General features: G+C 48.4%; 1 protein-coding gene across 5 annotated transcripts in view; it reads left to right on the top strand.

Annotated features, from left to right (window-relative positions):
• ATP11C (ATPase phospholipid transporting 11C) overlaps window positions 1–18,906 on the top strand; it is a 52,271-nt gene extending 33,365 nt beyond the window's left edge. The window contains exons 18-30 of one of the 5 annotated variants that reach the window (XM_015626548.3): window positions 466–647; window positions 1,201–1,464; window positions 1,805–1,979; window positions 2,732–2,834; window positions 3,367–3,512; window positions 3,882–3,941; window positions 4,984–5,111; window positions 7,436–7,571; window positions 9,246–9,311; window positions 10,093–10,196; window positions 11,560–11,713; window positions 14,559–14,654; window positions 15,776–15,875. In XM_015626548.3, coding sequence (XP_015482034.1) covers window positions 466–647; window positions 1,201–1,464; window positions 1,805–1,979; window positions 2,732–2,834; window positions 3,367–3,512; window positions 3,882–3,941; window positions 4,984–5,111; window positions 7,436–7,571; window positions 9,246–9,311; window positions 10,093–10,196; window positions 11,560–11,713; window positions 14,559–14,651 — 1,611 coding nt within the window. In that variant the 3' untranslated portion in view covers window positions 14,652–14,654; window positions 15,776–15,875. Of the gene's footprint in view, window positions 1–465; window positions 648–1,200; window positions 1,465–1,804; window positions 1,980–2,731; window positions 2,835–3,366; window positions 3,513–3,881; window positions 3,942–4,983; window positions 5,112–7,435; window positions 7,572–9,245; window positions 9,312–10,092; window positions 10,197–11,559; window positions 11,714–13,639; window positions 13,731–14,558; window positions 14,655–15,775 lie in introns of those variants that run through there. The other 4 variants (XM_015626549.3, XM_015626551.3, XM_015626552.1 and 1 more) reach the window with 4 other exon arrangements.
• The last annotated feature ends 1,019 nt before the right edge of the window (window positions 18,907–19,925 follow it).

Here is a 19,925-nt window from a genome sequence, read left to right as displayed (position 1 = left end):
TTGCTTTGGAGGGAAGTGTTGAAAATGTGAGTGTCACTTCACATTGTTTTGGTGCCAGGCTCCTTTCCTTTTCTGTTTGGTTGGCTTCCACCTTTATTTGATATACTTATATGGTCTCCATCACAGTTGTGTCTGAGCATCTCCCAGAGAAGTTAAAAATAGAGGTAACATCAGCAGCCTGGTCCCAGTTCTGGTGGCACCCAGTCCCTGCTGCTGCACACTCTCTGCCCTGGTCCTTCTCTTAGTTTCTCTCTGCACATAATAAGCAGCACCATGATTGCTCTGGTGGGAAGAAGTTACTGTAGAAACACAGAAAATTGCTCTTTGGACACAAGCAACAGATTCTCCTTGCCCTCAGGGTCAGTACTGCCAGAAGGGCTGATGGTGGACAAAAGCACCGACCCTGAAGTGAGGAGCTGTAAAAAATCTGGATTTAGGGCATTTGTCCACTTTATTTTCTTTCAGGATGGCTACAGAACACTCTGTGTGGCCTTCAAGGAGCTGACTGAGAAGGAGTATGACAGAATTGACAGACAGCTCAATGAAGCCAAGATGGCTCTGCAGGACAGGGAGGAGAAGATGGCCAAGGTTTTTGATGACACAGAAGCAGACATGCACCTGATTGGGGCTACTGCTGTAGAAGACAGGTAAAGAGGTGACTGCAGCACCAGCCCTGTGCTGCCTCTGGTTTCTCTGTGATGTGGCCTTGCAGCCCAGACTCTCTGTGGTGGAACTGAGCAGCCAGGCAGGTGCTGGCACTGTCCAGGGCAATTAATTACACCATGGCACAACCCATTTCACAGTGCCCTAGTTGCTTAAATTGGCTGGTGTAGTAGGAATTGGGATTTATTAATGAAACTGCAGAAATACTTGCACTTCTAGAGAGTGAATTAAGCACACAGCATTAATTTGCACATCAAAACAAATTCAATTCCACATTCAGTTATAGTAACTGCAAGTGTAAATTAAACTCTTACTGTGAGGCCTAAGAGTCAAGAGTATAAAGCAGTGATTTCTCTTGTTGCCTGCAAATAAAAGCTTGGTATTGCTGGTTTGTAATCCTGAGTGCTGTGGCAGTGGTGTCCCCAGCATGGGAACAGTCAGTGAAGTTCTCTTGGGCTGGTGTTGTGCCTGCAGGCTCGGAGTCGGGGCAGTGTGGATGGGGTGAGCCCGACTGTGATGCTTTGCTTGTGCTCACAGGCTGCAGGAGCAGCTGGCAGAGACCATCGAAGCCCTGCACGCAGCTGGCATGAAGGTCTGGGTGCTGACAGGAGACAAGATGGAAACTGCCAAATCCACCTGCTACGCCTGCAGGCTCTTCCAGACCAGCACCGAGCTGCTGGAGCTGACGGCGAGGACGGTGGGCGAGAGCGAGAGGAAGGAGGATCGGCTCCATGAGCTGCTGCTGGAGTACCACAAAAAGCTGATTCAGGATGTTCCCAAAAACCGGGGAGGCCTGAAGAGGTAAGAGAGCCAGAGGGCACGGCCCTGCGCCTTTCTGATGCAAATTTGGTAGAGCAGGAGCAGGCTGTGGCCCTGGGGACTGGTTCCTTGCAGGCACTGTGACTGGTTCCTTTGCTTTGCTCATCATCTCTGGTATTAGCTGGCTTTGAACTTAATTGCTCTGTTCCTTTAGTGAAGGGCACGTGTTAAGTCTAAGCTTTTTTAAATTGCTAAGCCCTGAAAAATGGATGGGAAGAAGATTAGCCCAAAACCAGGGGTTTTTTTCAGTAAGATGATAAAAGCAGCTAGGCTGACTTCTTGGTCTGGTTCCATTTCACACGTGTTCCTTGTTGTGCTGCAGAAGCTGGACGTTGAGTCAAGAATATGGACTGATTATCGATGGCTCAACGCTGTCACTGATACTCAACCCCTCTCAGGACTCTGGCTCTAGCAATCACAAGAGCATATTCCTGCAGATCTGCCTGAAGTGCACTGCAGTCCTCTGCTGCCGGATGGCCCCGCTGCAGAAAGCACAGGTATCTCCCTCTCCCTGCCTGGAGCACATCACTGCTGCTGTGACAGGTATTTCCCTCTCCCTGGTCACTGCTGCTGTGACAGGTATTTCCCTCTCCCTGGTCACTGCTGCTGTGACAGGTATTTCCCTCTCCCTGGTCACTGCTGCTGTGACACACACTGCATTCACCAGCTGTGACTTGACCTGCTCATCCTGATCGAGCAGGACTTCTCCAGGCTGTGTGTAAGCCTCGTCTGAGCTTCAGAGCATGATGAAAGCACACCATTCTTTCCAGTCTGAATGCAGAGCCTTTGTTTAATGTGCTGGCAGGAACCCGTGAGCCCAGGCCAATTAGAAATAAACAAAACCTCCCGGTTTGCTCTTTTTTTATTTTTTTTTTCCCTTTCCAAATTTGTCAAGTGGAGTCCGTGACTTCCTCACTCCAGCAGATGATGTCCCAGCCTGATAAGTGATGTGTTTCTGCACCCTGAGAGGCGTGAGAGAACCCACCTTTGGGAGAGCAGGGTCTGGCAGAAGGGAAGAGCAGGATGCTGCTGCTGGGGTTTGTTTTTAAATACTGTCCTTCAGCCCTGCACAGCTGGATTGGGCTCTGGTTGTGACTGCAAAGCAAGTAACAAGGGCTTTTATTAACCTGGTGTTATGTTGCTGCTGTAAAAGCCTGACTGCTTGTCCTGGGGGAGCAGTGGGAAGGTCTCTGGAGGCTTTTGAACTGAATTTTGGGTTCTGCTGCTGTCCTTTCTTTAAATCTTTTAGATTGTGCGAATGGTGAAGAACACAAAAGGAAGCCCGATAACCCTGTCCATAGGGGATGGTGCAAATGATGTCAGTATGATTTTGGAAGCACATGTTGGAATAGGTAAGAGTCCCTGGATCACCCATCTCACAGCCCAGACCTGCTCTCCTGTAACACCACTGCAGAAAAGGGGCAGGTTCTTCACTTGGGGCTGCTGGAAATGCTGTGGTGCCCCCTAAGGAAGGGAATCCAGTGCAGTTCATTTGGCTGTGGCTGTTGTGAGCAGAACAGCTCTGTGGGGGTGTCTCAGGAGGCTGAGCAGCTGCAGGGAATAACTGAGCTGTGGGAGATGCAGGTCAGCCCACGGGGAGCCAGGTCTTATCTCTCATCAGGTTTGCCCAGACACCCTTCACCACCCTTGCACAGGAAATCACAGAGCAGCCTAAAAACAACTTAAAGACTCCAGAGGGCAGGTCTGAGTGTTGTGGAGCCAAAACCATACAAAGTGTTCGTGTTTGGTCTCCTGGGGCACTCAGGAGGGAAACTGGGCCTTGATCATGCCTTGGGACACTGAGAGATGTGAGCAAACCCAGTGGGCAGCGTCCAGATTCCAGCCCCTTGGGGATTTAACCCCTTGCCATGCTTCTGTCTCCAGGGATAAAAGGCAAAGAAGGACGTCAGGCCTCCAGAAACAGCGACTATGCTGTGCCAAAGTTTAAACATTTAAGAAAACTGCTACTAGCACATGGGCATTTATATTATGTGAGAATAGCACACCTTGTACAGTATTTCTTCTATAAGGTAAGGGGCAGTGTGCAGCTGATTTTCTTTGTTTATCCTGTGCATTTCTTTGACAACAGAATGAAATAACAAACAGGAAAAAAACCCTGTGGGATATTCTGTAGTTCTGTTTTCCTTCCCCAGGACAGGCTGTGTCTGCCATGTGCCTGTCCACTGACAGCAGTGCTTCCAGGGGAATGTGAGCGTTGTGTTGTCTCCTGCAGATACTAACTGCTCACTGGACTGGTTTTGTGCTTGATTGAACAAGTGCCCTACCTTGTCTGATGTTGTAATGTCAGACACTAATGTCTGATAACAGGAGAAACTGCTTGGATTTAGACTGAGAAGTCAAGTGCTTCCCTGCTGACCATTTGTCTTTTGTTTTCCTAGAACCTTTGCTTCATTTTACCGCAGTTTTTATACCAGTTCTTTTGTGGATTCTCACAGCAGGTAACTTCCAGTAATTTGCCTATAAAAGCAAGATAGACAAGATAAAAAGCAGGTGGCATAATGAGGTTTCCTAGCAGAGATTTGGCTTTTGGCATCCTGTCCCTTCACCATCCTGCTCCAGAGGACAGCAGGAGCTGACCTTGTTGCTCAGCACTAGATCTGGAACATAACATCTTGAGACAATGACTGAAAACAAAGCAATCTCCTTTCTTTCCTTTCCCATCCACCAGCTGTAAACACAGGTGGACACGTTCCTGAAGTGATGAGAGAAGGGTTGAGCTGGTTTGTCAGCGCCTGATTTTGCTATTTCTGCTTCTCTTATGAGAACAGGTTTTGAAAGGTTTCCTGCATTTCACTGCATTAAAAATGTCACTCAGAAGGAAGAATGGTTCATTCTTTTATGGCAGCTTTAAAAAAAGACACACAATGAGTGTTACAGAGCTTTGCTTAGTCCAAGTAAGCAACAGAGGGGCAGATCCATGTGTTGAGTGGGTTCATGTGCTTGGAGACAAGAGCTTTGGCTTTCGTGTCAACTTAAGGGGCTTTTGTGTCTATTTGGGCTCAAAAGTAAAAGGAAGAGTAAATGGTGAGAGATTTACTCTGCTTGTTTTGGCAGAAACACTTGCCTTTTTCCTTTTTTTTAAAAAAAAGAAGCTGTAGTTCCTCTAAAACAGTCTAGAGAGTCTTTGGAGAACCACGGGAGGCAGCAAATGTATTAATAGAAATGGCAGCACAAGAGCAGCAGGAGGAAAGCTGTGATAAGGGCTGTTTAGTCATGTTTTCCTGGAGGATGAGCTGGAGATGAGACCAGCCAGTTACAGACCTTGCTGTCAGTGGGAGCAGGTCCCAGGGCACGCAGCCTGCGGGTGCCTCGCTCCCCCAGCACTGCAGAGCACGGCTCCCATCCAGTCACACATCCCTGTGTGACAGAGGGATGGCTTTGCAGGGTATGTAGGAGACAAGGGCTGGAAATTCATGGCTTCATTTCTGTGTGGAGAGGCCTTTTTCTGTTTCTCATTTAACCTTTTCTTCCTCTTCTAAGCCACTGTATGATGCTGCTTATCTGACCATGTACAACATCTGCTTCACATCGCTGCCTATCCTGGCTTACAGCCTCCTGGAGCAGCACATCAGCATCGACACGCTGACCTCGGACCCTCAGCTCTACATGTGAGTGGTCCTGGGCTGGGTAAACCTCTGTCAGCCATGGTTCAGCTCCCTTGGTGCAGGAGTGTGAGCAGGTGTCACTGTCCTGTGTCAGGGGTGGGATCACTGAAGGGCAGGAAAAGCCATTCCTGCCCCTCCTGGCTCAGCTGTTCCTGCAGGCAAGCTGAGCAGCCTTGTCTTTTCAGCCTGTTGCTGCTTGTTTATGCCCTGACAGTATCTGGTCTGGCAAATTGCAGTGCTGTATCTCTGTGAAAGAGTCAGCTGTAGGTGGAATTCATCCATAAGAAAAATGGAGCAGTGAGTGTGGCCAGAGCGTTCATTCACGTTACCTTTGAGCCAAGCACGTGATGGAGTGTGTAATGAGGGGAGATGTAGCTTTCAGCAGGAAAAGAGATCCATTCATTTTCAGAAAGATGGATGTTTCTGAAGCCCAGCTCAGGCAGGTGGTTTCTCAGCTTGTCTAAATGGGTATGGTCCCCCAGGCTTCCCCTGCACAGGTCCCCTGGCAGAACCCAGGGAGCTCTGCTCATCCATCCACACACTCGGTTGCCCAGGGAAAGGAGAGCTTGGACTGTCTCTCTCTGCTTTGCTTGTTGTTTTCTCTCCTTGGCTGCAGCAGGGAGAAGCTCCAGTCTTACACAGAAACACAGACAAAACACAGAAATGCTTTCCATCTTCCTCCCAGCCCTGCCCACACACGTGTTTGGGGCAGCCCTTTGGAAGGAAGATGTTTTTTGGAGAAAACTGCTCTCTGTGCATCCCTGTTGCTAATTCCCCAGGCTGGCAGTCAGCTCAGCCCTGTGGAAAAGGCCAGCTCAGGGCTGCTTTGGCCAGTGGCTGTTGCTGTGGTGTGAAGGAGCCACATGTGGCACAGCTGTGCTCCAGCCAAGGGTGATCCCTGTGCAGGGACAGCAAAGGGAGTTATCAGGTGCCTAAAATATTGTGTGAAAATTGCCTTAGGTATAGAAAAAGCAGTGCATGCAGCAAGAGCTGTAAGGCTGGGAAGAGGATTGGGTGGTTTTGAAGTAAACAATCAGAGCCATGGTCGATCAGAGCTCTATATTCCTTCACTCTATGGCAAAATGCCACAGTCTGTATTTTTAAATAGCTTGGTAATTGAATATTGTGCAACAGAGAGCAATAACAGCAGGCCCCTGTTCCTTCCCCTGGTGGGCTCTCTGATCTCTGGGCTCTGTCTGTTGAGGGGAAACAGCCTTATTTTGAATATTCATGACTGTGCATGTGCTGCTGGATGCAGAGCGCCCGCTGCGCTGCTGCTGGAGAAGTGCTGAGCTGCTGCACTGCAGATCCTGACTCTGGAAAAAGCCTGTTTACCACGAGCACTGCAGGACAGAAATGGGAATGCAAAACAGAGCTCACAGGGAGGAAGCTGTTTGTATTTTCTGTCTTTGCAGTACCCCACACTTCCAGTCTGGTTTGTCTTTGCTCTTTCCTCAGACCCAGACTGTGAAATGTTGGAGTGTGGTCATGGCATCGTTGTGTGTAGGTTTCAGTAGGGTTTCATTTCAGAAACTGCAGTTGCAGGAGCCCAGCACCACACAGGTTTGCAAAGTGCATCGAGCTGGAAATGGATGTATTGCTTTAGGAGTTAAGGAGAACAATGCAAAGAAGATGGGGACTCTAAAGAAAGCAATCTGACAAGATAATGATGCAGGGAACTGTTTTTATCTCCCTCCTGCCCTGATAGCTCCCCTGCACCCCCAGGTCCTGTCCCTGCAGAGCTTTGCTCGTAGCCCATCCGTTTGTTGCTGCTGCTCCATGCCAGATCTCATCCTGTATTCAGCCAAGAGCCTCCTGCTACAACCCCTGTGATAAAAACACCCACCATACAATTCAGGAGGTTATTTTCAGCCTGTGCAGAAAAACACCACTTCAGGGAACGGCTTGCAGAGCTTTTCTCAAAAAAGAACTTTGTGCATTCAGAAAAAGAGGGAAGCACACCACAGATTCTGTGCATCCCATATAGCTGCTCTTCAGCCTTACCCCACTTGTAAAATTGAGCAGATAATGTCAGATACCATGGGCAGCACAGGGGCTGCAAGAGAGCTTCAGGACAGCATTGCCTCTGTTCACTCTGCTCTTTTCATCCAAGTTACCTAGAGGAGAAGGACAAAACAATTCATATGCTGAACCTCTTGTGGTTTCTCATGATCAGCAGCTGCACATGAGAAATGTTCTTTATGTGCTGGGAGGTATTTCTGTGGTTTCCCCCCTTGCCTCGTACTCCAAAGCCCCCCAGTCCCCTTTGTGCTTTCCAGCACACGCTGAGCGTGGTGTGATGGGCTCGTTACTCCATCTCTTGGCAGGAAGGTGTCGGATAATGCCATGCTGCAGTGGAGGCCGTTCCTGTACTGGACCTTTCTGGGCGCCTTTGAAGGACTTGTGTTTTTCTTTGGGGTTTATTTCCTTTTTCAAAACTCATCGTTGGAAGATAACGGAAAGGTAACGGCGGCAGAGGGAAGGAGGACGAGTGTTTGTCTTGTGTGCTGCCTCTGATACGCCTGGCAGGGAATATCTGCGTGCTTAATCTGTGCAGCGTGTCTCGAGTCCTGTCCAACACTGCAGCCTTGCTTATGGTGTGATTCTGCAGCAAATGCTTGAAATAAAACATCTTCCAGATCGCCATGGAAACAGGGCAGAGCTGGTTACACGCACTAGGTAAAATGACTGGTCTCACACACAGCTCTGTTCCAAGGCAGTGAGCTCTGCACTGTGCTCGTGCCCTCCTGTGTGTGGTCCCAGGCACTGGCCCAGGGCAGGGGCAGTGTTTGTCCTTCCCCCAGTGACAGCCTGACCCTGGCTCTGTGCTTGGCTGGCTGTGAGCAGCTGGATTAGCCCACCTTGATGAGATGGTGCTCGTTAGTGCAGACACAGGGCAGGGCTGGCTCTGTTTGGGGGTGTGATTCCAGCCCCTGGGGAAGGCTGGTGCTGGCCCTCTGCTCCTGTTCTGGAGGCAGCAGAGGTCCCCAGCTGCTGGAACAGCAGGATGTTGTCCCTGCTGCCTGCTGCTCGTGCCTCTGCTCTGGGGACCAGCACTTGTGTCACCACGTCAGCGAGGTGTGGGAATTCATGGGGTTAACTTGCACAGAAAGAGGAGGAAAGGAGGTTTTTTTAATTTTTCCTTTTTTCTTATTTTTTCTTATTTTGCTGGTTAACTGAGTACAGAGCAAGCTGTTAGTGCAGGGCAGCTGCCACGTGTTATTAGATTTTGGCTGATGGGAAACTTCTTTACAACATCATTTATGGCCCTTGAAAATACCTAAACTTTTTTTAGTGGCTAACACTTAGAGAAAATTTCAATGTATGTATGTATATTCATACATTGCATCAATGCCAGCATTTATGGCCCCAGCCAGATGTAGTCAAGCCCCTGTATTGTCAAACCAGTGCTCTTTTGTATCTATAACCATTGTGGTTGTATTTGAATGAAACACGAAGCACTGATCTGTTCTGCAAATGCCTTTGGAGGTCAGCTCTGTGTGGCACTACAGTGAGATCTGTGGTTATGTTCTGTTCTGTAAACACTTATGCCTGTAAGAACTGCTACCAGCAATTGTTCATAATATCCATGTATGTTTGATTGACTCGTTTTTCACTCCTACTGACTTTAATTTTTTTGCATTTTTTGGAAACTTTTACATTTCACTTTCTGTTTTAATGTATGCATTCAGATCTTGACAGCCTTTGGTAAGCATCTCTCCCATTCATTGCCATCATTTGGATTTATATACAGTATCTGCTTTTCTTTGTGTGTGTAGTCACTAGTACCCACAAACCAAAGCAGGTGGAGCAGTGCCCACCGGTGCCTTCTGCAGATGATGATGATGATGATGAGTGTGACGAGAAAGCAGAAACTGAGTAAATTGCCAAGAAACCCTGAAATGCAGGTGGTGCAATGACTTTGTGTCCTGGATCGATTGCTGTTAGTAGGAGGTTGTCCCTGTCACCCGTCTGTGTGGCACTGCATGGCTCGGGGCGGCGCGAGGTGTGCGTGTGCCTGGGGCCCTGCCCGGGCTCCCTGCAGCCCCCCCTGCTCCCTGCTTGCCCCCCGTGCCCCTGGCTGTGCCTCCCCCGAGGGGCTGGGCCGCCTGTGCCAGTGCTGTGTGTGTTTTGCAGGTGTTTGGGAACTGGACCTTTGGGACGATTGTTTTCACCGTGCTGGTGTTCACCGTCACTCTCAAGGTCAGCATCTCCCTGCCCTCCCCTCCCTCCCTGCCCTCCCCTCCCTCCCTTCTCCCCCTGCTCGCTGCAGGATCCTGAACTCAGAGTGCTGAGGATCAAGTGGCTACGAGCATTTTCCACCACACTTAAATCTTTCTTCCATGGAGGCAGAACCTGCTTACTTCCCTTTGTGTAGTCTGTGGTTTTTAGGTGTTTGTTTTGTTTGGGTTATTTTTCTAATTTTTTTCCCCTCTTTTGAGGACTCCAGTTGGTTATGGTTGACTTTTCCCCATGTTTTCACCTCTTGATGTTCAGTTCCAGCAAGAGGAGAGGAGCAATAAAGAATTTGGGTTTGTCCACCTTGTTTCAGACAGGGCTGAGTGCCAGAGATCACAAAAGCACGTGTGTCAAATAACAATAGCAAACCTATTTTGTTTCATGGAGCTTTCCAGAACAAACTGTTTGTGTAAGACCTTACAAAAGGTCTTTTGTGTTTGGTTCAGGACAGCAGGTGGTGACAAGAGGCAATTACAGTCCCTGTAACCTTTAGATGTTTCTTTCCTGTAGCATCAGGGGTTGCATCAAATTTATCCCGTTAAAAAGTGTCAGTTACAATTAGGATGTCACTGTTTCCCTGCTAACACTGTGGACATTGAAGCTGTTTTTCCTGGTGCCCATATGCACAGAGGTAGCTGTCTGGGGAGCCTTCAGCCTTAATGTGGCACCAGTCTGAGGTTTCCTATCAGTACAATCCAGTACACTCTGCATCTAAAGCCTGTTTTGTCTCTTTTTATTCCCACAGCTAGCGTTAGACACCCGATTCTGGACGTGGATGAACCACTTTGTGATTTGGGGCTCCCTTGCTTTCTATGTGTTTTTCTCATTCTTTTGGGGAGGAGTCATTTGGCAAGTACCTTTTCTTCTTTCCACGGCTTTCTTAGGGGAGTGCCCTGAGCTCGTCCCTCCTTGGGGTATCCTGAGACCTGGGGGTGCCAGGGCAGGCACTGCCCTGCTCACTGAGGAAAAAGCCAGTGCTGGAAGGGGCTGCTGTGTGGTCAGAGGTGTTTGAGGAGGGCTCAGCCCCCCAGAGGGATGAACCTGTCAGAGATGATGCTCTGGGCATCATCCACGTGCTCAGCTTTGGCAGGGCATGTTTGCTTTTCTGCCCACGGTGCCATTTCTGCTGCTGAGGCTCTTGCCTTTATCAGGAGGCTCCAGAGTGAACCTTTCAGGGTGTTTGTGGATGAGAGAGACGGAATCTGTGGTGGAAAGAATCCCACAGGAGGGAATGGATGAGGCAGAGCGAGAGGACCTGGCCCTCTGGGCCAGAGGGGAGGAATAAACAGGAGAAAGCCAGGTCCTGATGTTGAAATTATGGATCTGAGTAAAAGAAATTCTCCTTGATTCGAGTGCACCCAGCATTTTAGGTTTAAATGCAAAAGCAGGTGAGCATTAACACATTACAAACATTGCCAGTTTTGTATTTGCTGTGCTGCAGTAAATGTTCAGGTGACACACAGCATCTCTGGTTTACCCCTTTGCTTCTCCAAGGGCTGTTGGCTGGATCCCTGATCCAGCAAGCTGCTAATAAGGATGTGGAACAGGTTTCAATACTTTGTGTGGGGGGTCACAAGCTTTAGCTCCTCAGTTACCTTTTCCTGACCAGCAGATCCAGATCTGCAGTCTAGCCACACCTCTGTGTTAAATGTGAGTTCTCTACTGAAAACCCTTTCTGCTGTTTAACTTGCACAGCTCAATATTTCTGATCTAACAATAAACAAAAGCTGCTTTGGGATCCTTGTCATCAGTTATTGATGAGGTGTTTTTCACAAGCAGCTGTTTGTTCTCCCTCATCAAGGAAAGGAGGAAGGGGCAAATAACCTGTTGTGATTGAGAGACTCTGGATTTCCACTGTCAAAACCAAACCAGAAGCTACAGCAAGGCCTGAGGTTGAAATAAAATTACCTGGTTTTTGGTGAGGTGAATCATTTATCTTTCAGTGGTGGTGGCTAAATTCAAACCCCTTCCCACCCTGAAAAGAAGCAGACATGGAAGGTACAAAATGGATCATGACAAGCTTCCAGAAATAGTGCAGCTGGAGGCAGGAGATGGATTGGGAGGAGGATGGACAGAGTGTTTCTGTGCTGTATCCATCTCTGTCTGAAAGGGAGGCATAACTGCTAATAGCTTTACCTGAAGTCTCCTTTGATTCTGGTCTTCTTGGAAAACACATGTTAACCAGAATTTATTTGTATCCTTTCTTTTTCAGGCCTTTCTTGAAGCAGCAAAGAATGTATTTTGTATTTGCTCATATGCTGACTTCTGTTTCCACATGGCTGGCAATAATTCTCCTGATTTTTATCAGCCTTTTCCCAGAAATTCTTCTAATAGTTTTAAAAAATATAAAAGAGAAAAATCATCAGGTAAGGAACAAGATGATGTATCACACTGTATTTTTAGGAAGACCTTTCTTAGCCTTAGGCACCAGCTGAACCTCTAACAATACCATGTACCACTCACATCTCTATGGAAGGCTTTTCCTTCACATGCCAAAAATGTCAAGAAGTTATTCCAGAACTACTGCCTGGATGTGCAGCAGGGAGTCAGCCTGAGCCTTTCCCCAGCTGCCTTCCCTGGCTGGGAATGTGGTGTCTCCTTGTCCAGCCTGATCAGCAAACACACCTTGCCTTGTCCTGGGATCTCCTGCTGGTTTTGGTGTCAGAAGGCACGAGCAGGAGGCTCCCCTGGCTCTGTCCTCAGCTGCTGGTGCAGTGGGAGCAGGGCCAGGCCGAGTCACGTTTGCCCACCCTCCATAAATAACCAAAGGCTCAGCCCGTGCTGTTCACTCTCCCTGGAAGCTGTCTGGTTTCTTAACAGCTTTCCTTCACTGCTGGGGAGGAGGGCTCCCTTTACAGCTGGGAACCTCTTAAAAAGTTACCTCCACTGCTCTGGCAAGTGGTGAAGCACTGCCAGGCTCAGAGCTCGCTGTGCTGAGCCCCCTGCCCCTTGTCTCTGCGTGCCCAGAGGGGCTGAGCATCCCCGAGGGGCTGAGCATCCCCTGCTCCCCCTGCTCTCCCTCCTGCAGCATCAGCAGGTCCTGCCCTGGGCCAGCAGGGGGGAATTGCAGCCAGCCCTGGCCCTTGCCCTGGGGTTTGCATGTCCCCAGGCTGCTGCAGGGACATGGGCTGGGGGAAGAGAGCCCCCAGGCCCTGGTGATTGATGGAATCACAGAATGGTTTGGGTTGGAAAGCTCCTTAAGGATCACCCATTTCCAGCCCCCTGCCATGGACAGGGGAGCCATTCACTAGATCAGGCTGCTCAGGGCCCCATCCTGCCTGGCCTCGAATGTTTCCAGGGCTGGGGCATCATTAAAGTCAAAAACAATTGAGATGGTAAGAGGGCTGTGGTTGTATTTTGTGAGGATCCATGTAACTTCTTCCACTCAAGTATGATGTTATAGTTTCTAGCTGGACAGTCCTGTTGAGGAGGCAGGGAGGGAGTTTCTCTCAGCTGCAGACATGGGACAGTTTGGGGACAGTTTGGGGACAGTGCCCTGGAAGGGTGACCTGGGGATTTCTGAGCCCCAGCTCAACTCACCTGGGAGATGACCCATTTCTGCCTTCAGCTGCTGACCAAAGATCCATCCCCTCCTGCAGTACTTTCCAGACTGCTTTATATTCGTTTAACAAAGGCTCTTGTGAAATCACTTAGCAAAGCAAAGTGAGTGTCAACTAGAAAAGTCTCTTCAGATGTGCATCCCAAACTAAACACAGGCTGAGCCATATTTAAATGTACATTTTGAGTAAGAGCTTTATTAAAAGTGCCTGAAGGAGATGCCAGCTCTGGATATCTGTGCCAGCCATCAGACACCCTGTCAGCTGCCTGATTTGTAAAGGCATCTAAGACCAGGTAAATGATTTCAAATCAAAACCCTTATTGAGAATCCTGACCTTAATATTGAAATAAAAATAAATAAATTGAAATAAAGTAAAGCTGCCCAAGGGAAGCATTAAGTGAAAAACAAACTCGGGGACATTGTAGAGGGGCCTGAACCACAACCTGGTGGCCGAGGTTCCCTTCTGGAAGGGGAGGATGGATTTGAGGCCAGGTTATTGGGCGTTTGCCCTTGATCCCAGTGGGACAGGCTCTCACCCCCATACAGTTTCCTATAACACAGCACATCAGCTCTGCTCAGCCTTTATTAAATTTTCTGTGTGGGATGTGGTGATTGCTTTCATTTTGTTTTGGTTCTGTTTGTTTAACTGCAAGGCGCATTTGTGTTTTCCTTGGTTTCTGCCTTTCTCTTTCTTGTACTGCAATTTTCTGTCTTTTGTGCTGTTGTGAACTAGGTAACGAAGCGCCTTCCTTCCTCAGGAACATCCACTATCTTCATGCTTTCTCAAACTTCCAGCAATCACAGCTTTTCTTGGAGTGAATAAGGTGATTTCCTTTCTGAGTCGCAATGTGTTGCTTGCTCAACTGCTTTTTTTTCTTCCTTCTAATGCCTAACTCCTGAAAGCTCACATTTAGATTTGCTCACACAGCAGAACCTTGCTTTCCCCCTACCTTTTGCCTTAATTTAAATCTTTCACTCAAGTGTTTTGTCTGTCTCTCCCGTTGGGTCTCTTGCTGCAGCTCAGGTGGGCGAGCTGGTGGTGCTCAGGATGTCCAGTTGAGGTGACACAGAGCTGGTTACCCTCTCCTGCCTGGCTGGAGTTCGGTGTCACTGGACCAGATTGGAGTGGGACAGGGTGGAATTGATTTGTCAAATGGTTCAGGCCTGTCTGCCCTGGGAGGAGCTTCCCCAGTGGCCAGCCCATGCCCCCTGTCAGTGCTGCCTTGTTCCTTGTGTGAGTGGTAAATCCACAGCCCAGAGCCCTCTCATCAAGGGGTAGTCTTGGACTTGCTGGCCATGGGACTGGCAGGGTCACCCACCCACAGCACATCCCCGGTGTTTGGGTTCACTGCAGATCTCCACCATCACTTCTGAAGATGCCAGTTGTGTGGAGATCAGGGATGCCTTCCTCGTCCCCCAAGAGCACCATAAATCCCCAGACATTTAGAGAAGCAGGTTTGTGAACGCCTGCTGTGGCTCTTGCTCTGCAGAGCCCGGGCAGCGTTAGGGTCACCAACACCTAGCGAGGGTTCAGAGTGTGTTGCTCCATCCTTTGTGGAGGGCTGTAGCTGTAGCAGGGGCTGTGTCTGGTGGTGTCTGAGGCAGGCTGAGGTGGTGTGTGTGCTCTAAGTGTCTTTGCCTCGCTGTTGCAGAGCAGCAGGAAGGCACCTGATTCACTGTCGGCCAGACCTTCTGTCAGACCACTTCTTTTAAGAACATTCTCAGATGAGTCTAATGTGTTGTAACAGGTACCCTGTCTGGAGGAGTGGGGATGGTTTTAAAGGCATCAATTAACCAAATGTAACCCCCTCCAAATCAATTAAACTGTGGTTCTTGTAATCCTCTTGCCTTTCGGTGTGGGGCACCTGTCCTTGTGGAATAGAGATGCAATGCTTGGGATGCATTTTAATTTGGGGATGTTGTACTATCCAACTTCTCCAGAATCCCTTATCTGTACAGGTATTTACACATATTTGGCAATATGTAAACAAATATCTAGCAGCTATTTCAGTCTAATATTGGCAGAGAATTGGAGAGGGCAGTCTGAACTGTGCTAACCCTTGCTGTAAAAGCTAATGCCGATACATTTACGGTGAAGGATGGAAATCTCAGCTGTTAAAATGATTCCAGTATTGCATCTGATTTGTACCAAAACCCCTTTCTCTAGGGTGCATGCTGTTCTGTCAGATAGAAATAAGTATGTTTTAATTCATCTGCTAGATGGGAACTAAACACATGTACTCACCTGTGTGTCAGCACATGGGACAGAGGCGTGGCTCGGTGTCCGTGTGTCTGTGCACGCACACAGAGCATCCTCCTATGAGCTGACTTGATTTTAAACTTTATAGCCAATAGCAGAATAAAAGAGGTAAAAGTGCCTAATTGAATTCACAATTCTGCTTTCAGGGGAGATGTTAGGTGTGGTGTCTGCTGCAAACAGAAACCTGCAGATAATCTAGGAGCCTCTGGCACCTTTGTGCCCAGCCGTGCTGCCAAGGCAGTCAGGTTTGTGGGCACGGCAGGGCCAGCAGGCAGGCTGTGCAGCCAGTCCTTCCCCACTGGCATTAGGTGGTGCTCTCCACCACCACATTCTGCTGCAGCCTGCTGTGGGAGGTGGCTGCACCAGCACAGAGCTGCAGGGGACAGCAGGGCAGATGCTGCTGTTAGACCCCAATGCAGCATTTTGAAAATCGTGAAAATTGATTTATCATCTGATTACTTGGTTGTGAATGATATTTGGCACTTTTATTATGGGCTAATCATTCTTCTTCTCCTATATATATATTTTTTTTTAATAACCCAGGAAAAGGTTTGAGTTTGGGAATGTAACAGTTGCAATACATGTCTGTGTTCCTTCTGATTTTTGCAGGCTGGCCCCTTCGATCTGCCCGTGTTAGTGTCATACAAACGTATAGAGAATGGTTATGTGAAGGCTGAAGATGCTGTCACTAATTTGGCAGAAAGATATCCTCTCAGGATACCTTAAAGTGCTCCACCCCACCACTGCAGGTTGTCATGCTGTAGGAGAGCCGTGGTTTTACCCTGGCAGTGACCTCTGATGTACCAAGAGCTGTGAGCAGCCGGGGCACTGGCCCCACGGTACCCGTTAGTCTTTGGTCTCGTGGCTTCCCTGCCCTCCCAGAAAAACCAATTCTGCCAAATCCTGCATCGCTGGAGGCTGAGAAAGCATCTTTAGGCATTCACCCCAAGCAGCATGGATTGAAGTGCAGGAGTGCAGTGCCAGCCCCATTTCACACGGGGGCTTCCTCTGCCCGCTGCAGATCTGTCTGAGAGCTGCTCAGAGCTCTTGCTCTGCCTGACCAAAGAAGTAGCACAGACTTCAACCCAGAACCATTCCCCTCCAGCCCCTGAAGGCAGTGGCAGGAGGCTGCTCCCCTCACACAGGAGGTGATGCAGCCCCTCCAGCCGTGCTTCCCAGGTGCACACGGCAGGATCAGCCAAAAATTCGGGAGAAATCTTCGCTGTTCCCTCCTCCAGCTGGAGCTGGAAACCACCTGTGCTCTGTCCACAGCAGCTGTCCGTGTGGAGACCTGCAGTGCTGGGAAGTGCCAGAGCATCCTCCCACAGCCGCTTTGCTGCTGGGCTCATTCCTGCTGGGCTCATTCCTGCTGGAGGGTGAAGAAGAGCTTTTGTGGCTGGCTGTGATGGAAGGGAGCTTTCGTGGGGGAGAAGGGAATCCCACAAGTTGTGCTGTGGCAGACTCTGAGCCCCAGTGGCCAGGCTCCCGTGGCTGTGCTTACATGACTGCGCTGTGCAGTCGCTCCAACACTTTGAAGGCCTGAGGGACAGTGTAGTCCTGGCTGATCCCAGGGACATGGGCTGTGCCTGCCAACCTGCAGGTGTACAAAACTGCATCTTGAATTATTTGCACTAAGAAAAAAAGAAGACAGTTTAAAATTGAATACATGAACCTGATTTCATTTTACATTTTATTTGTTTTTTAAATTGGCATGTTCTTTTTAAATCTACCTGTACCATGGTTGTAGGAACTTTCCTCTTTAGGTTCTGCACAGCAAAGGTGAGATGCCTGACTCTCGATATTTTATTTTTTTTTCCTCTGATACTTTGTACGTGGAAAGAGCAGCTTTTTCTGTTGTGTTAAGTCATGAGCAGTGGCAGAGCAGCCTGTGTGCCACAGGTTGGTGTGACAGCCCCTCCCTGGTGCTGCTGTCCCCCAGAGCAGCTCAGAGAAGCTCCGAGGCTCATTCCAGGAGCAGCGTACAGCAGAACAGTTTGGGACTGGACTGAACATTCCCCCAGCCAGTTTTGTGGAGCTGCAGGTTGTTAATTTTTGTGAGAATGCAGTCCTGCTCTCTGGCTGCCATCCCTGCGGTTCGGAGCGGTGCGGATCAGCTGCCGGCGAATCCTCGGGCCTTGGCTGAGCGGAGAGGGGAGTGCTCGGGGCCAGCAGGGAGGGGACAGACGGTGCCAGCAGGGAGAGGACAGACGGACAGGACTCTGGACCATCACTCTGCACTGGCCACACGTGGTGTGTGCGCTCCTCGCATGCGAGTCGGGAGCGGCACTGCCAGCATGTGTCCCCTGGGCAAAGCTTTGTTCCCTCCTTGCCTTTCTCTGCTTTCCCAGCTCATTTCACAGACCCAGCATTCGACTTGCAGACCTTGTCCTGTTCCCAACTTGCTGAAATGTGGTGCCTACAGATCAACGACAAATACGATGAAGATATGCTCTATATGCCAAATCTAACCATTCTCCTTAAATATACAGTTGCTGACTTGTGTTTACATAACCTCTCAAAAATGGGCGCTAAAATGCCTAATTCCTGTGATTCAAAACCATTCCAAGCCCAAATGGTCCCAAGCCTGATGCCTTGCTTCTCAGTTTGTTTTGTGTCATGCTCTACTCCAAGGGTCAAAGTCTGTTCCTCTGCAATTCCACTGTGGGAACAGTGAAGCTCAGCGTGTGTGAACTGTCCAAATAGTCACATAAACGGGATAATTTCTGCTGCCTGTCTCAGGACAGAGCCTTCTGAGAACCAAATCTTTCTCTTGGCATTTCCAAGTGTCCTGTCTCCAGCTGGAAGAAGCCACTGCAGTAGCTGGATGTTCAAACCCAAGGTGTGTTTGCTGACGGGTGGGGTGGAATTCACGTGGAGTGTCTTGTAATAGCAGCTTATTTTGGGAAAATGCAGTTTTCCTTGGGCTTGGATCTTCAGCCAGTGCACTGGTGCAGTGCTGGGTGCCAGGACAGCCCGGCTGTCCTGCAGAGGAGCTGATCCTCATCACTCAGCAGCAAAAACAAAATTCCTATTGCTGTGGGTGACTTGTGGAATCAGGGGATGCCCTCTGAGGTCAGAGAGGGGAAGCAGAAGTGGTGGTAGGGGCTGTAAGGTTGGAGAGGCAGGAGTGGGACAGGAGGCTGTGGTGGTGCTCAGTGAAAGGTCAGTAAAGGCTTCTCGGTGGAGAAACTTGAAGGAAAAAAGGCTGGGGTTTGCTCATAATAATTTGTTGAAGTTTTATCACTGGCTAGTGACACTGAAAGATAAGGAAAGTAATTAAGATTCCCTCTAAAACTCTCATGTGATAACAGTGGAGCTTGGTGTAGTCGTAGAGACTTCTCAAAAACTAATCCTAATTGTTATGAGAATATTATAAATGACTTGGAATTGCATAAAAGCTTCAAATTGAATTTGTATACACACAGTTGAGAAACTTTCCTAATACTGCACCATTTATCCAATTTCCCAGCTACGAATTTTTTTAAAAAACCATGTAGTGTATAGAAAATGTAAATTATATACAGGCAACGAGCAGATACATTTTCAGCTTCTTGCAAAGAAAAAGGACTGCAACCTTACATTTTTTCACTTAAATGCAATTTTATACATTTATGTTGCTTTATATCAAGGAAATTGAATGTGAATGTTACCTTTTATGAATGCAACTTGCTCTTTTTTCATTACAGAAACTTTTGTTTGAAGTAATCAATAAACTTTGGTATGTTGTTCTGATTAATATATATTTGTTGTCTGTCTCATTTCCTCGGATACTCCTGGGAGTGTGTGGGTTTGTGCAGGGACAATCAGCATTTTCACTGAGGCCATGCTTGGTTTTCTGATGTGGAGCAGCATTTGCTCAAGGAAATACTGCTTGCTTCTCATCCCTTTTTGTTTTCCCAGCAGTGTATTAGCAGTGGGATCAGCTGCTGCACATAGCTGGTCTGTGTGCTCTCAACTCATGTCCCTCAAAATGAATGTTTCATTAAGAAAGCGAATCCTGTCAATTAAGTGAATAAATTGGTTTAACTTTCTAGAATAGGTGAGCCCAGGGCTTCAGCTGACGTTTAGGACCTGTCCCCTGTGCCTGATTTCCATTTGTGTTTTCCTTACTGCTCTGTTTTGGTTCTTGGTTCTGTGCTGTGGCTGCCTGTAATAAATAAGTATTTTTTAGTTCAGAGCCTCAAAACACACAGATGAGGTTTGCAAAGTGCCTGGTGCTGGTGAAGTTCAGGCCCAATATTTGCATTGATGAAATTCCAACAACACAAGGAAGGTGCTAAAGCACGACTCGCAGTGTTTGTATAATGCACAAGAAAAATATATAGACTTAACTTTCTTTTTAAGGACACGGGTCTGTTTGCAACTGAAATGTTTGTAATGAGAAATGACAGTTTGAAAGATTCTGTTTTGGCTGCTTCGATCCCTGCAGCTCCCATCAGGCACGGCAGGACAGATGGCTGAGCTATTTAAAACAAACTCTAACCTTTGAGGAGCAGCTCGTACTATTGGAAACCAGATACACGCATTGAGAATCTTAATAGTGCCACTGAGGGAGAGTGGAAATTGTCTGGAGAGCTGGAGAGGGCTTTGCTGTGAGCTCTGCTGTGAGCTCTGCTGTGAGTGAGTTTTGCTGTGAGTTTTGCTGTGAGCTTTGCTGTGAGCTCTGCTGTGAGTTTTGCTGTGAGTTTTGCTGTGAGCTTTGCTGTGAGCTTTGCTGTGAGTTTTGCTGTGAGTGAGTTTTGCTGTGAGTTTTGCTGTG

This window comes from Parus major, chromosome 4A, assembly GCF_001522545.3.
Source record: "Parus major isolate Abel chromosome 4A, Parus_major1.1, whole genome shotgun sequence".
Classification (NCBI taxonomy): Eukaryota; Metazoa; Chordata; class Aves; order Passeriformes; family Paridae; genus Parus; species Parus major.
This window is presented reverse-complemented; position numbering and strand designations above follow the sequence as displayed.